The sequence below is a fragment of the Helicoverpa armigera genome, chromosome 25, assembly GCF_030705265.1.
Source record: "Helicoverpa armigera isolate CAAS_96S chromosome 25, ASM3070526v1, whole genome shotgun sequence".
Classification (NCBI taxonomy): Eukaryota; Metazoa; Arthropoda; class Insecta; order Lepidoptera; family Noctuidae; genus Helicoverpa; species Helicoverpa armigera.
The window spans coordinates 2,957,566-2,973,085 of NC_087144.1; the positions used below are offsets into that span (position 1 = coordinate 2,957,566).

Genomic DNA, 15,520 nt, shown 5'->3' on the forward strand with positions numbered 1-15,520 from the left:
GCGCTTATAGTACTATCTTACAACTGACCAGCCAAGCGTGAACGTGCCCTATTGTATACAACGTGATTAGATGAACATTACCATAAGTGGGTGCGTCTCATATTACTCATTAATTTATATGTCCAAGCATGATTACGTTTTGTTTACTTGTTAACCGATTTCTAAAAAAAGGAGGTTTTCAATTTAAGATTAGTTTAAGATAGAAACTGAGAATGGGCAGTTGACATAGATAAGCAGTCTTCAAAAATTTTTTTTTCGAGAATTGGAGAACAAAGTCAATCTTCTCTTTTATAATATTATGTATGCTAAGCTAGATCCTATAAAAAAGAAATATTTACTGAGTGCTTTTACAACTATCGTAGATCTCTACCCAAGTACATACTCTTAAGAAAAGATTTAATATACCCAGACTCTGATCTCCATATAATGCCAGCTGAATGCCAACGTTCGTTGCGTCGCTTTCCCGCCAAAAGGATTAGTATGCTGTGCCCGTCCATGGCAGACAGATTTACCTTCCACCTTCACTTTCCAAGAAAATAGGAACAAAGTAAGTTTTATACTTTTACGAGTCAAAGAAAGGATTTTTAAAAGAATGTATTTTAAGTTAAAAATCGGTTTCAATACGGAAATTGACAGCTGTCAAGTATGACGTTTCATTTCAATATAGCGGCAATAAGTTTACAAAATGGTTTAGATATCTTTCATGAATTGTTGCTGACTATATAAAGATTTTAAAGTAAATGATTGTATTCTTTATCGACAAAGTTATGGGTTGGATTATAAACACAATATACGTCACAAAACTTAATAAAGGTGCAAGAAACATTGTGAAGTGTTACAAAAAAAAAACTACAAATACTCATTGACGAATTGCCAACAACAGTAATTTACTTGTCACAAACAAATGAAGCAATGAACTTAAATGCACGGAAGCCTATAATTATTTCAATCAACCAATTAGAGTAGGTGCATGCAACGTCATTAAGTACTTTTGACAATTCAAATGACAGTTTTGCAACTGTCATGCAATCGGCTTAGATTGCAAATGGCGTGATTAGATCGGGATCGAAACGAATCGGTAATGAGAATGATTTTTCTCCAAATTGATATTTTGTAGATTATTAGGTGGTAATAATGAAAATGGAATGTAGGTCGTGGCTATGAATTGGTAACATTAGCAATAGCACCCTTATTACGTAAATTGATATTTATTGATGGGCAATTGATATCTTAACTTTTTAAATGAAGTTTTATATCCATTGTGAATCATCTGCCTAGCCTTCATCCCAACTATGTTGGGGTCGGCTTCCAGTCTAACCGGATGCAGCTTGGTTTTACAAGTAGCGACTGCCTATCTGACCTCCTCAACCCAGGTATTCGGTCAACCCAATACACCTAGGTATGACTGGTTGTCAGACTTATTGGCTTATAACGACTGCTAAAGATGTAAATGACAAAAATATATGTGACAAAATATACTTAGACGTAAATAATATTTTCTTCAAATTCACGAACTTACTTTTCTCTTTATCATTGGTAAGCTGTATAAAGAAATAATTTTCCTCTATAAGTCCATGTTTACCAAACGATCGATCTAGAATATTCGATATCGAAACCTAAGTTATCAAGAGGCTGATTTGAATGGAAACTAGACTAATAAGAAACCTTCAATTTCTGTAATTAGGTTTCGATTCTGATATAAATTCGCGTCTGATATTGATAAGGTAGTAACAATTTAATGAACCTATAATTTTAACTTAGTATTTGAACTTTATAGCGTTAGCAACAAGGTTCAAAATTAGACTGCGTTTTTCCTGGTTTAGATTCGAGTAAAGATTTTGAGTAATTTATCTTACTTATAATACCATGAAGATTTAATTGTAGAATGTCGTTAAATGTGTAATTCGAAATGCTCCATTCATTGTTGAAACTTGGGGACTTAACTTCGATTCCTTGACCAGGAAAACTGTTTTTTTTTTTTCAATAAATGCCCAGCCATGAATTCGTGTACAATCAATTGCCAATGTAATTAGATATTGTAGCAAACACAGACTAGGTACTCAAAAACATTATATCATCGAACCAGGCCGAAGCGCCTTATCTACCTAGGCCGATATTTAGGCGTTCTGCCTACAACAGGCTGCATTTCATTCCATTTTCTAAGAAATATACGTTCAAATTCTGTTGACAGTTCCAAGGGAATTCGAATGTTAGTGCTATAAAAATAGAGTTGAGTTTTGTTTGGCGAGTGTAGAGAAAGCTCTGATGTACGTTTGTTCTATTGATAACCATGCTTCCCGGTTGCCGAGATGCAAATTATTATCACTACGGTGACCCGGCTTCGTCCGTGGGCGTTCCGTTGTGTAATACTTTATTTATTGTCGTCATATTTGTGTCGGGAACATGAAATTGTAGCTGTTAGGTGCGGACGAATGTTGGCTTGTACGTGCCGTTGGTACGGTTCTGGTTTATAAGCTCTTGACAGATCTGGCGCCCTGGTACTTTTGTTGGATTGGAGATGGAAGAAAATTCATGAAAATAGGTTTTGAACATAATTTTTTTTTTTACTTTTATGAAGTTATCTTCGTTTTTTGATTTTCCAAAGATGAAGAATTTCAAAACTTCAGTTTTTACAACCTTTCCACTGACCTCTATATTTACCACTGGACAGGCTGTTGTCAACGTGCTTTTGTGCCCGTTTGATAATCGCCATTTTGGCGCTGTTAGACGTAGCGAGTGTCTGTGATACTAAAATTATTTTACAGTGAACCAATGAACAAACACTTCTCTCACAGCCATTTGAAATTACACGTCAAAAAAAATTAATGGCCAGTTTCACCGTTTACTGATAAAGTCCAAATACCTATATCAGGCTGAAGTTATAAGCAGCCTTTATCTGGCCGATAACATTAACTGTTGGATAACTAATTGTCACTTTATCGGTAACCAGTAAAACCGGGTTTAAAATGATCATCTTTAGACTAAGTATGTGAACTCCAATGCTTCTTAAATATCTTTGAAACCGGTAGCATTCAATTAAACAGCACAATGTACAATGTACATAGTGTACATTCTTTTGTAAACAATCGTTCGATCAATGTACACAAAACTTCAGTAAATATTACACAGAAATCTATCTGGGTACGATTTCACAATCGTCCAGTATCCACATCGATTCTATACACAATATTAGTATCGATATGCTGCGACATGCTGCGCCGACCCCAAATAAAATTGGGATAAGGGCAGGAGGATGATGATGATGATGATAAAACTATCGAGTAATTATCTAAAACGCTTACCTGCGCAATGTAATTCTTCTTCTTTCTCAGTAATAACACATGGGAAGTCGTGAACTTGTGAAGGGTGGTTTTTGGGGGCTGTCTCATGTCAAAGTGCTGATTGTCAGCCTACTTTGAATAAACACGTATTGATTTTGAATTATGAACATGGATGCCATAAAGTCTAGTATAGTATACTAGTGCAAAGTAGCATAAACAAAGAACTCTCATAATTTTATATCGATACTTCTAAACATATCGATAACATTTATCCGATACGTGAACTCATAAAACATGATCAGTGTTAAATATTTAGATAATATAAGACATTTTTCCAGCAAACTGCGAGTGCACTCAAGTGTTTAAGCTATGTGCATGTGCATACGATCTGTCTCTTAATACAAACCTTCTATAATTTCTTCATACATACATACATGTTTGTGTGAAAATATACGTGGGACTGATGTGTGCGCGACCGCAACGGAATGTTTAAGTTCTGAAGATTTTTTGTGCTTGCTTGGTTATAGATTTACACCAGTTATATATATCCAATTTTCCATCCTAAAATGTTGCTGGTTCATGGCTCTGCTAAAATATCTAGAATCTACAGATCTAAAGGATACTTTACATGTTTTGAAGTATTATAAGACCAAAATAATGGCAGTTTTTTTCCAGAATTGTTTTACTTACAATAAAAAAGTCATTTAGCCTTTTGAAACTGCATGAAAAGGTACTACTTTACCTACTTATTTAATTTGGTATGGCTACAATAACTCTTTCAGAAACTCCAGTAGGTACCTTTGTGTGGGAACTCGGGAACAAATATACTTATGGCCTCATTATCTTCCTAACTAGAGTTCTAGAGTGGAGACCACGCCTCGGCAAACGTAGTGTAGGACGTCCTCAGGCACGGTGGAGTGATGACTTGCGCAAGACGGCTGGCAGGAGCTGGATGCGAGAAGCCGAAAATCGATCTCAGTGGCGTGCACTTGGAGAGGCCTATGTCCATGGACTGCGATAGGCTGATGATGATGATGGTGATGATCTTCCTAACTCCTAATATTAGAATACGCAAGGTATATTTGTGCTACATCAGTAATGCTAAAACGATAAAGACCCAAGGATCTATCGTACAGAATAAAGTTCTTAACAGATACCACCATTTAAATGTTCTCAATAGTTCAAGTATATTACAGAGCATAGCCTACTGAACGTTTTATAACCCACATTGCTTAGATCTGAGCTCTAATGACTCCCAATAAATGCTGGAACGGAGTCGTATGGACACATTAACTCTTTATGACTCATGCTGTACCAGTTAACGAGTTCATCGTTAAATAGTTTAGATTATCTTATCTGAGGAGTTCATTATTGAACGTTGATCTTTAAGAAAAGCTGATATTTATGTTTTTTAAATTCTTGTTCTTTATGTAATTTCTCAAAAAATACCAAAATATTTATTGTTTATTTAATATATATTTTTTTAATTATACCTGTATTTTCTTTTTCTGTAAACGATGACAACATGTTGATGAATTCCAATGACTTTATGATTTGCACATCATCTATTAAGATTATGTATTTGTGTTGAACTTTTTAATAAATAAAAAATGTAATGGTGTTTCAAAATATACCGTTTATTTTTTGCGATTGAAAATTCTAATGTTGAATAAATAAAAACAATAACTAAGCATATAATCCGTATAATCCGTATTTATAATTCGCACAATACATATAGGTACCTAAACGACAATTCTCATGAAAACGCAGCTTCTCCAAGCAATATACCTTCCCGTATGTTTTCAATAATCTTAAGTAAACATCGCGCCGATATTACTCAATTCCCATGTTTGTTGGCAGAAGCATTTTATGTTGGACATATAGTGTGGGGTAGGGTTCGATCCCAGGTCAGGCAAGTACCAATGCAACTTTTCTAAGTTTGTATGTACTTTCTAAGTATATCTTAGACACCATTGGCTGTGTTTCGGATGGCACGTTAAACTGTAGGTCCCGGCTGTCATTGAACATCCTTGGCAGTCGTTACGGGTAGTCAGAAGCCAGTAAGTCTGACACCAGTCTAACCAAGGGGTATCGGGTTGCCCGGGTTACTGGGTTGAGGAGGTCAGATAGGCAGTCGCTTCTTGTAAAGCACTGGTACTCAGCTGAATCCGGTTAGACTGGAAGCCGACCCCAACATGATTGGGAAAAGGCTCGGAGGATGATAGTGTGGGCGACCGGACTCATCACATCTCTTCTTATGTTATGCAACCCTGGTACCCGTTGACGGCGTAGCCAAGTATTTTATTTACAAAATGGAGAAAATTGAAGGAAAGTTATTTTTGGACTTGTAGATTTTTCTTCATGGGAATTTCATCTGCCTAGCCTTTTCCCAACTATGTTGGGGTCGACTTCCAGTCTTACTGGATGCAGCTGAGTACTAATTAAATGTTTTTCAAGGAGCGACTGCCTATCTTACCTCCTTAACCCAGTTACCCGGGCATCGCAATACTAAAACTTTTAAAAATTAAGATCTATTGAACCAACACTAGTTAGTCCGTTTTAAATATCAATTTATTAGTATAATTGATGCCCAAAATTGTCTAACAAGTCTTGTGCCATAGAAGGATAAATGGATTGTTCTATCTAAACTCGTTCAGCTATTTTAGACATAAGCTGTTATATAAATGTGAACAAATTATTTTGTAACTCACTCTTTTTGAGTAGGTATGTAATTTATCCAAATTAGGGCCTATCCTGTACGAAAAATATCTAAAAATCTTTTCCACATTAACTTGCCTATTGTTCGATTACTGCTGGACCCATTAAACATAGTTTTACTCTAGTAACTTTGTTCGAAATTGGCTGCTTGTCAAAATATAAGAAACAAAAAAACGCAAAATACGCATTCTTGGGTTTATGGCGATCTTCTGAGAAGCAAAGTTATTTGACAGAAACTAAAACCTTATACCTAAAGGTAGCCGGAAGACGTTGCCTCCAACAGGTATCTGTGGAGATCTGAGGGGGAGGCCTATGTTCACCAGTGGACGTCCTATGGCTGAGATGATGAAAATCTTTTGACAAATTGATATTTTCATCACACTAATCTACCTAACCTCGCGAAACCATACCAAACTAGACATCCAAACACAAACTATTTATATACAAAATAACCCAACGAAATCAAAGCTAAACTTATCTACTTAGTGGATCAACAGAATTCCTCTGGCCGTCATGTCGCCTAGATCCACTCGGCCGACGATAAGCGCGCGCGCACTATCCGCGCCGATCTTTTGTACGAAAGCAGGGCATTCAACCCAGAACCGGATATCGATGGAATTTCGACACTGATAAGGGTTTGTAGGTATTTATTTTAAGTTGCATTGTTTTATTAACGTACACTGCTAACTTTTAGTCGGTCGATAGTTTGTTTGGGCTCATAAATGAAACGAAGATGAATGGTTGTAAGCACATTACATAGATCAGTGGCTCAATTCTGCTAATTTTACTTAAGCAACATACGATTGATATTCAACTGAGATTCAATTACGACTCATTTTTAATTTTATCCTTTTCTGTGATTCAATAATGAATTGTCTGTAAATTGTTTACGATTGCATACGATTGTAGAGAAGACTACCTATTGACCAGTGGTAGACCAAATGGCATACCAATGGAGTATATTTGGAAAATCTTTGGTCTTATATTAGTAGCAGAATTTCAGCCGCCCGTAGGTACCTATTGGGCCGGTATAAGAACGACTGAAAACTTTGATTGGACTTAAGATTATATTTCAAAAACAATTGACAACCATCGGACAACTGTCGGCCGACTATTTAGTCTTCAGTGTGCTTGTACTGTTACTGTTGCAGTTTAATTAAGACCGATTTGAGACAAAGATATCAGTTTAGGAAGTGTCTACAGCTAGGTGGTTAAGGAATCTATGATAAGGATACAGGAATTTGACTGTGAATACTGGCTAAAAGAATAAGCAAGCTTGTTATATTTTTTTATTGCCTAACTAGACTATGATGTCATCTTATCCTGGAGTTTAAGATCTGCCTTTAAATATAATATGTATAACATTACCTATGTATTTTTTTGGTTGGATGCCTCACCTGGTTTGAATTCACATATGTAACTTTTAGTCATGCTGTCGTGGTTTATGTATTTTGAGTTACATTTTTTGTTTGGACGCGCTAATCTCAGAAACTAAAGGGCCGACTTAGCTCAATTATCGGGGCAAAAGTAGTCTAGGCTTCTGTTGGTGACGTTTATCCGCGTAGGTACATGGAGTAGTTCCGAGGGTACGCTGGTAAAATCGCTGGCGGAAGCTAGCCTTGGGACACTGACTAATTGTGAAGGAAAACCTATACCGCCACTCCAAAAATATTTTGGTCTACTACGGATTTCTATAACATATCGGCGATCAGAGATAAAAAATTGACATTAGCTCCAGACAAACAATTGATAGATAGCTTATAGAAACTCACAGTTAGTCATGTGAAGATATCAATATAAAATTGCTCAGCATGCGTTGCATAAAATGTTACCACTCATCAAAGTTGTATGGAGCAATTGCTCTGAGTCTCAAGTGAATGCCAGATCACCAGTTTTATTACTGTAACTGTTGCAAAGATTTATTTGTAAGTAATAGAGTTGCGGATTAAAACTGTTGGTCATGCTTTGGATTACCATAATTTTTATATTACCTACACATATTATGCTCAGTCATGTTCTAGAACTATGTAACGTCCACTGTCTTGACAATATGCAGCCCTAGTACCATTTCTCGGATCTGGCAAAGGTTCCTTGTTAAATAATATAGCCTAATAAAAAGATTTCATTAATCTAAAAATAATTGCTATTGATGAGGCTATATATGAGGCTTTCAATAATCAAAAATATTAACTTTTTAGCCTCTAAAAACAATATAAAACATATTTTAAATAAACGCAACGAAAACCCTTAACCCTTCATACGTCAACGAACGTAAAACACACACTAACAAAACGCCCTCACGATCTCACGCACACAGACAAACAGACTTTCCATCCGTGTAAGACAATACATTTCACAATTTCTTGACACCACCTTTAAGTTGGTTCGAAGTAGTCGACCTTGGTAAAGGACGGCCCAACGCCCTATACTTTTTTCCCCATAAAAATTGCTCATAAAACGGTGACCGATCCTTGCAGACCAATGAAAGTTTAGAGGCGCTCTCACTATAAATTTTTATGCACTGTAAATTATGTTGTAAAATATGGGGGCAATGATTTTAAGGTTTATTCGAATTATTTCGTAATGAAACCTCGTGTTTATGGTTATGTGGTTTTTATTGAGTTCTGCTCGTAAGTTGATCTGTTAACGAACTGTTTTGCACTCGCAATGGCTTATTTGTTTTGTTCTTCATCTTGTAGCAATCATCATTTATCAATGTGTTTATTATATCATCTAGTGAGTACGATGAGGCGTGGGACAATATCATGGCATGTGGCATTTAATTAAAAAAATTATGAAAATAGAAATGAAATGGTTTAACTAAATAATAATGCAGAAACACACAGCAAACTTCTTCTGTCTTGTGTGTTTACTGTGTACATAAATGTTTAAAAAATATTTTTAAAATTCCGTATTAATTCTGAAATCCCAGATTTTTTAAAAGTTAGTTAAAGACAGCTCTATACTTATAAAACTCTACACAAGTGAGAGTGGTTCTCATGTCAGGGCGTTTTTGTATCGTCGCGGCAAACAACCGCATTATGTGCGCCCGCGCTTATCGCGAGCGGTCGTCGAGGGGAGGGCCTGTTGAAACACGGGACTGTTGGTACAACAAGGATAATAATAGTCCTATATTAATGTAATAAAGTGTTTTTTTTTTGTTTGTTTGTACCTATTGGAGAAATTCAAAAATTATTGGATCGATAAAAAAACACGATTTTAAAGCTACTTTATCTGCGAGTAACAAAGGCTATATTTTATCCCGGTACGGGTAGTAGTTCCCTCGGGACACAGGTGAAACCGATGGAAAACGTCTAGTATTGTGTATTTTTTTATTGACATTTAAAGTTGGTAAAAATTACAAGTTGGAAAAAAATGCAACATTCCCTGTAAGTTAAACTTTCGTTAACGATAATTCCTACTTTAAACTTTCAACCCTTTAATTAGACTTATTCAAAAAACCGCCCAGTTCTACAAAAACCGGAGCAGTAAAGGGTTAAAACGCGACCTTTAATTACATCAGAGCATTACCAGGGTTACGTGGTAATGACTTCGCGTGACATTTCACTATTTTTACTTTTTCTTCGCTCGGTTTAATGGCAGAGGCGTCATGGCCTGTATTGGCAGAATAGGGCTGCGCGTACTGGGAAATATTAATATTAATTACCGATTTCCGAGGTGATAAATTACCTGTAAATGGTGTATTAAAGTTAATTAAGTGTAGTTTTTGTGATTTACTTATGTCAATTTAATTTGCAAAATTAAGATGTGTAGGTACAGGTAGGCTTAATTGTCATATTTTTTATACAAATTCTTAACATGTCATTTCCGTTTAGGCTTCTAACTTCGTGGTTAGAAAAAATCACGGTACCTGGAGTCTGGAACAATAAGAATCACGAAATAATCGAAGGTTTAACTTTCCTAGTAACATCACCCTTATTACTTACAAAATAAACAAAGATTTAACTGAAACTTATCAAATGATTAGACCATAGGAACCAATCTAAATCAATAAAACTTTTAACCTGTACCTAATGCAGGTTAGAAGTTTTCAACATAAAAAGTTTGGTATCAGCCCTACCACAGACTATAAGGTCGTAAAACTGTTTTACTTTTTCTTCATACGCGTCTGCACATAAAAGAATGTATAGAGCGAAGTTTTACATCTGCCTTCATTTTGCGTAATTTGTTGAAGGTAATTACTCTTCAACGTCCATCACTCCTTTTATATAAATAAAAAGAGTTTCCAATAGACTGTCTATCAATAGGTTAACGCCATGGACCATTGTATGAACGTACAGGCCGATATTTGTAAAGAAAATATATTCACTTTTTCTGAGAGAAATCATCATCTGCTTAGCCTTTTTCCAAAATAAGTTGGGGTCGGCTTCCAGCCCGCCTAAGCGTATGCAGCTGAGTATCAGAGTTTGTACAGGGAGCGACTGCCTATCTGACCTCCTCAACCCAGTTAGCCTTGCAACCCAATAGCCGAAGCTAGATTCATTGGCTTTTGACTACCCGCAGCGACTGTTTTCTTTAAGATAATAATAATGGGTGTGAAAGAACTAAAAGTTTTTACGAGACGTAAAATTGCAAAATAGCTTTGTTGCTTTGTTTATGGTCAATTAACTTCAAAGTCAACTTTAATCAAATTGAAAAACACACGGGTTTTCAATGACCCAACATTTCTTTACAATAAGATACAATTTTAATACGATATAGGAAAAAGGATTATGACGTATAGATTTTTCTTAAATCTGAAAGTGTGATCTCGCATTTACACATTTAAGATATATTTTGTACCTAATATGTCAGTTAATTTCAAAGAAATAGGTTCAAAAGCAGTTTAAGTACTGCCAATTTTCAACACAGACATTTTAAGTAAATACAGTTTGTATGTAACTAAGTAGCCCATTTCTATTTACAGGTTGGTTCTCAGCATGCGGCTGTCGGGGCGGAGCGCTAGCGGCGCCGCGGGGCTCCATCGCGGCCCTGCTGCGGGCGCGGGCCTTCGCCCTCGTGTCTCCGCGCGCCATCTCGGCGTACCGGGCGAGGCCGGCCTCCGGTCAGTTACCAGTAACTGTTTAAGCTTTGATCTATTGAGTCTGTCGCTGTTTTGATGTTTGTTGTTTGTGTGGAGTCCTTTTAGAGTAAACAAGCCGACCTATCTGGTGGTTTAGTTGATAAAAAAGATTTTATGGAAGGCCCTCAAGTTTTCAACTTCATTTATTGTAATTACTAACTACATTTACTCAAACCATTTCATAATATGACCATTAATATCATAAAATATACGACATTTTGGTCTAGCAAAAATGCTGTAGGTACTCTTATGCCTGAGAGGCCTAATATGCCTAAGTTTACCCAGTAATTAAAGACTAAGATTTCAAGTCATGCTTCTAGCGAAAGTGGTGCCCAATTTAGCCTAAACGAAATAAGGATTTTTTTTAAGCTTGGAGCTCCAGTTAAGCGACTAACTTAATAGATGCTACAGCACAGTAACCCCTGGTCCCACAGAGAGCGGGCGCGTAGGAGCGCAGTACGAGCGGGCGGCGGCGCGGCCCGGCACGCCACTGAGGCTGGCTGGCGTGTTCGCTGACGGCAGCAAGGCGAAAGCACCGAAATACGCACAATTGATCGATCCGCAGGGGAACGTAAGTAGTATTGTTGTTTTAGCTGTGTAGCTGTAGGACCTAGCCTTATATCTGTTGTGGTATATAGTGTTTGATTTGATTCAATCTAATCGCCCAAATACTCCGTTCAAGAAAATATACCTACATTTTAGAGAGTGAAAATTAAAGGTAAAGGAAAATACTTGTGCTTTCGAAAAGGGAGCTTGACACTATTTGAAACTCTTCTTAACTCTTTTACCTTTAACCTGATCGTTGACTTAGGGCCTTGTGGCATACACCACAAAAAAATACAAATATAAACTGTAAAAAAATCAGTAATCTCCTGTTTAAAAATGTGTCCTGGAATTTTTGACCAAGAAGTCCCATCTCTGTAGTAGCCAGACTTCTGCAGTAGTTTAATTCTTTCAAGCCACATTTCGATTCAAGACCTGCCGGAGCCCATCACGTCCGCCACGACCTTTACTCCTGATATTTATGCTATCCTGGTAATTTGAGTCCTAAGTTCTAGACTTTAGTGAAAGCGAAATAAATAGGTTTGAGTTTTTTTTTATTATATCCAGGTATTCCTTTTTAGATAATTTCAACTAAAATCAAAATAAGGGAGACTGGATTCTATTTTGTTTGTTTCAATGATTTTATGTTTGAAATCGACTTTCATTGTTTTTCTTTAGTACCACAAAGGCAACTAAAATCTTGTATGGTTAGGCATTTCCTGAAAAACTGTACATAAGGAATTGCAACCAAACCGCAGAATCCATTTCAAATAATTATAACAATAATACTCAAACCAACCCAATTCTATACCATTATCGTAAATTTTCCAACTCATTACCCGATTTCTAACGATCCAGTACAATAAAGATTATTAACCCTAATGCCATCTAGCGACGTAAAAGATAAACAATTGAACATTAATTCGATAAAATTTAAATCACAAGACATTACGACTACAGAGTCCCATATTTATGAAGATTTATGCACCAATTGAATTTGTGACAAAATATAATTAACACACAATAGAGTAATAGGTAACTGAGGCTTTAAAGCTGTCTTCTTAAAACGAACAGACGGACGGGAGCTCCATCGATTTTATAGTCCAGCGCAGTAATGAATCTTGTGGAGTGAGTGATGAGCGGAGAGCGATTTTTCTAGTCATAGTGCCATTGCTTAGATTTAAGCCGCTCTACGCTGGTTGGCTCTCCGCTTGACAACGAGCCCATGACAAAGATTACTTAGTAGCTATGATTTTTAATGAAGATAACGTTAAAACATATTTAATACGTAAATGTCTCTGGACAATATAGATGAAGTGTAAGAAATGTAAATGTTTTATTCTTTCGAAGTTACTCATGTCTATAATTGACGTCTTGAAACAAAAAATCCTAAAAGTACAGTTTCCTCAAATAACGTTGCCCCTCTAAAGTTAGCCATTTCACATTTAGCATGTGCAGTAGTGGTTATTTTACTCAAATGTTGACCCTTGTGAAGTCACCAATTACCAACTTCGTACTGTATTGACGAGGACTTTGCAAAATGCCGATACTCCTATAACTTAGACCGCACTTACCACGCGTTCAACGGCGGATCCAGGGGGTAGGTCACAAGGTCATGACCCCCCCCTGGGCCAGGTTCAAGACCTAAGAGGACCAATAATTGAAATGGTTAAACACGATGTTTTATATTTTTGTTATAAGTATAAGATAATTTTTATTCCGAGTGAATAGGTAGATATCTACATAGTTACAGGTAGACTAGTTTTGCTGAAGAATTTGTGCTCGCAACGTTCGCTTTCTATTCTTTATTTACTCTTTATCCGTCCCCAAAAGGAGGAAACGGGACCCTGTTACTAAGAATGCGCTGTCCGGGTTGTCTACATTACATGCTGTATCTCACGCAGGGCCGTCTTAACCTATGGTGCAGGGTGTGCGAATAACCCGGGCGCCTCGATATCAGGGGCGTTGCGGGACGCCCCACCACCAGGAAATTACGAAAAAATTACACCCGTTAATAAGGAAGTTCCACATTGTTTCATGATAATCACAAAAAAGTCGCCTTCGCTTTGTTGGATTGATTATTTTTAACTTTTAACATCCTCAAACTGAGTGAAAAAATTCTATATCGCTACGCTCGGGAGTAAATGACTATGTCTGTGCTGTATTTCTGATTGTTTATTATTTTTTTTGACGCACCGAATCAACGAACGCAATTGGCACTCGCTCTAATCACGGTTCCTTTTTATTTTTACGTAATTCCCAGTCTGATTTGTGAGTCTTCAAACAAATAATTTTAAAAAGTTTGCGCTCGCGGCTACTTGTTGCTTTACAATGTACTTAATCAGGTGCTTTTGTGTCGTAGGCTCGAAAAATTTCGCGCTCGCTTCGCTCGCGCAATATTATATAGGTACACCTTTCCTTGATAACTTCATAAGTCAAATATAGCAAAAAATATATTAATGGAGTCCTCAAAAACAAAACAGTTTGCGCTTCCGACTGCTTGTTACTTTACAGCGATTTTTAAAACTTATGAAGTTTTTGTGTCCCAATATTAAAAAATTCGCGCGCTCGCGCTAATTTTTACAATAACGTTGTCCTGTTATTAGTTTTTTAAGTCCTTTACCTACCAAAAAAGTGACTTTCGTTAGAACGTTCTTATATTTTGGACCATGAGACAAATTGGGCTCATTGTCCAACAGAGTTATAGCATATGCCGTTGTGAAGGTTTTTGTTTGTACTAAAATTGTTACTATGGGCACTACCTTCAATTACATGGCAAAAAAAAGATATGCACCTAAATAGGTTTTGTAGAAAACGACGATTGTTAGGAGTCGTAGTGCGCTTAATTCGCAGGATTTATATTATTAACCGACTTCTTAAAAAGGAGGAGGTTCTCAATTCGTCAAGATCTTTTTTTTTTCTTTTTTTTGTATGTTCACCGATTACTCGGAGACTCCTAGACCGATTTGGCTATTAAGAGGAAGGATATAGTCAAGACATGTTCGTGCACGTTCATATTACGTATACATTCTGGTTAACAGAAACGAAATGTGTCGAGATGCCATCGCTCAGTATTACTGCTCGTGTCTAATAGGTAGACGCACAGTAGGAAGTTGTGCTCATATCATTTCAATAATATGATATCTAGGGTTAGGCAGGCACACACAATTTAATCCACCGGCAGGATATTTAGATGACATTATTATTGATATTGATTGAAATGTTAACAAAAATATTTTTAACTGATAGCAGCTGTTTTTTTTTTTCATGTATACATTAAACCTGGAATTAAAACTAGTTAAAGGCGTTCAATAACAAAACCTACAATGCCATAACAGCACAACTTTTTGCAGAATATTAGTTTATTTATGGTCGGAGAAAAATATTTATAGCAAAATAACCCCATGGATTCTTCTCAAAAATGAGTTTAAATCTTTATATTTAGTGCTTTACAAGTATATTCAAAGTGGTCTCATCTCTGTTGGTGGGTGAGCCCAGGCTTCATACATTTTTGCCCATGGTCCTTTCTTGTAAAGTACTTCGATCAATATGTACTACTCAACATCTTTCAATAGATACATAGGTGGCGCTTGGGTGATGATGATCTCATGAACCCTTACCAATAGTAAGACAATTGAAGTTTTCACAGAAAATCTTTTACTGTTGCTGCAATAAAAAACGTACGCACCCATTTCTGCATACACAATACTTTTCAAACGTTTAGTCTTCAACCTGAAAAAATTCTCGCGCTTGCTATGATTTATATTTGTTATACGGCAAGAAAGTGTTTTTATCTACTTTTAGTCCTCGAACTGGATAAAAATTTTCGCGCTCGCTTCGCTCGCGCTTTTTTCAATTTCGTGTCTGTGATAATGTCCAAGAAATCGCGTTCGCT

General features: G+C 36.6%; 1 protein-coding gene across 2 annotated transcripts in view; it reads left to right on the top strand.

Annotated features, from left to right (window-relative positions):
- Positions 1-15,520, top strand: part of LOC110379930 (uncharacterized) — a 123,017-nt gene that overhangs the window by 92,149 nt on the left and 15,348 nt on the right. For both annotated transcript variants that reach the window (XM_049845499.2, XM_021339757.3), the window contains exons 3-4: positions 10,927-11,064; positions 11,517-11,653. In XM_049845499.2, coding sequence (XP_049701456.1) covers positions 10,927-11,064; positions 11,517-11,653 — 275 coding nt within the window. The remainder of the gene's footprint in view (positions 1-10,926; positions 11,065-11,516; positions 11,654-15,520) is intronic.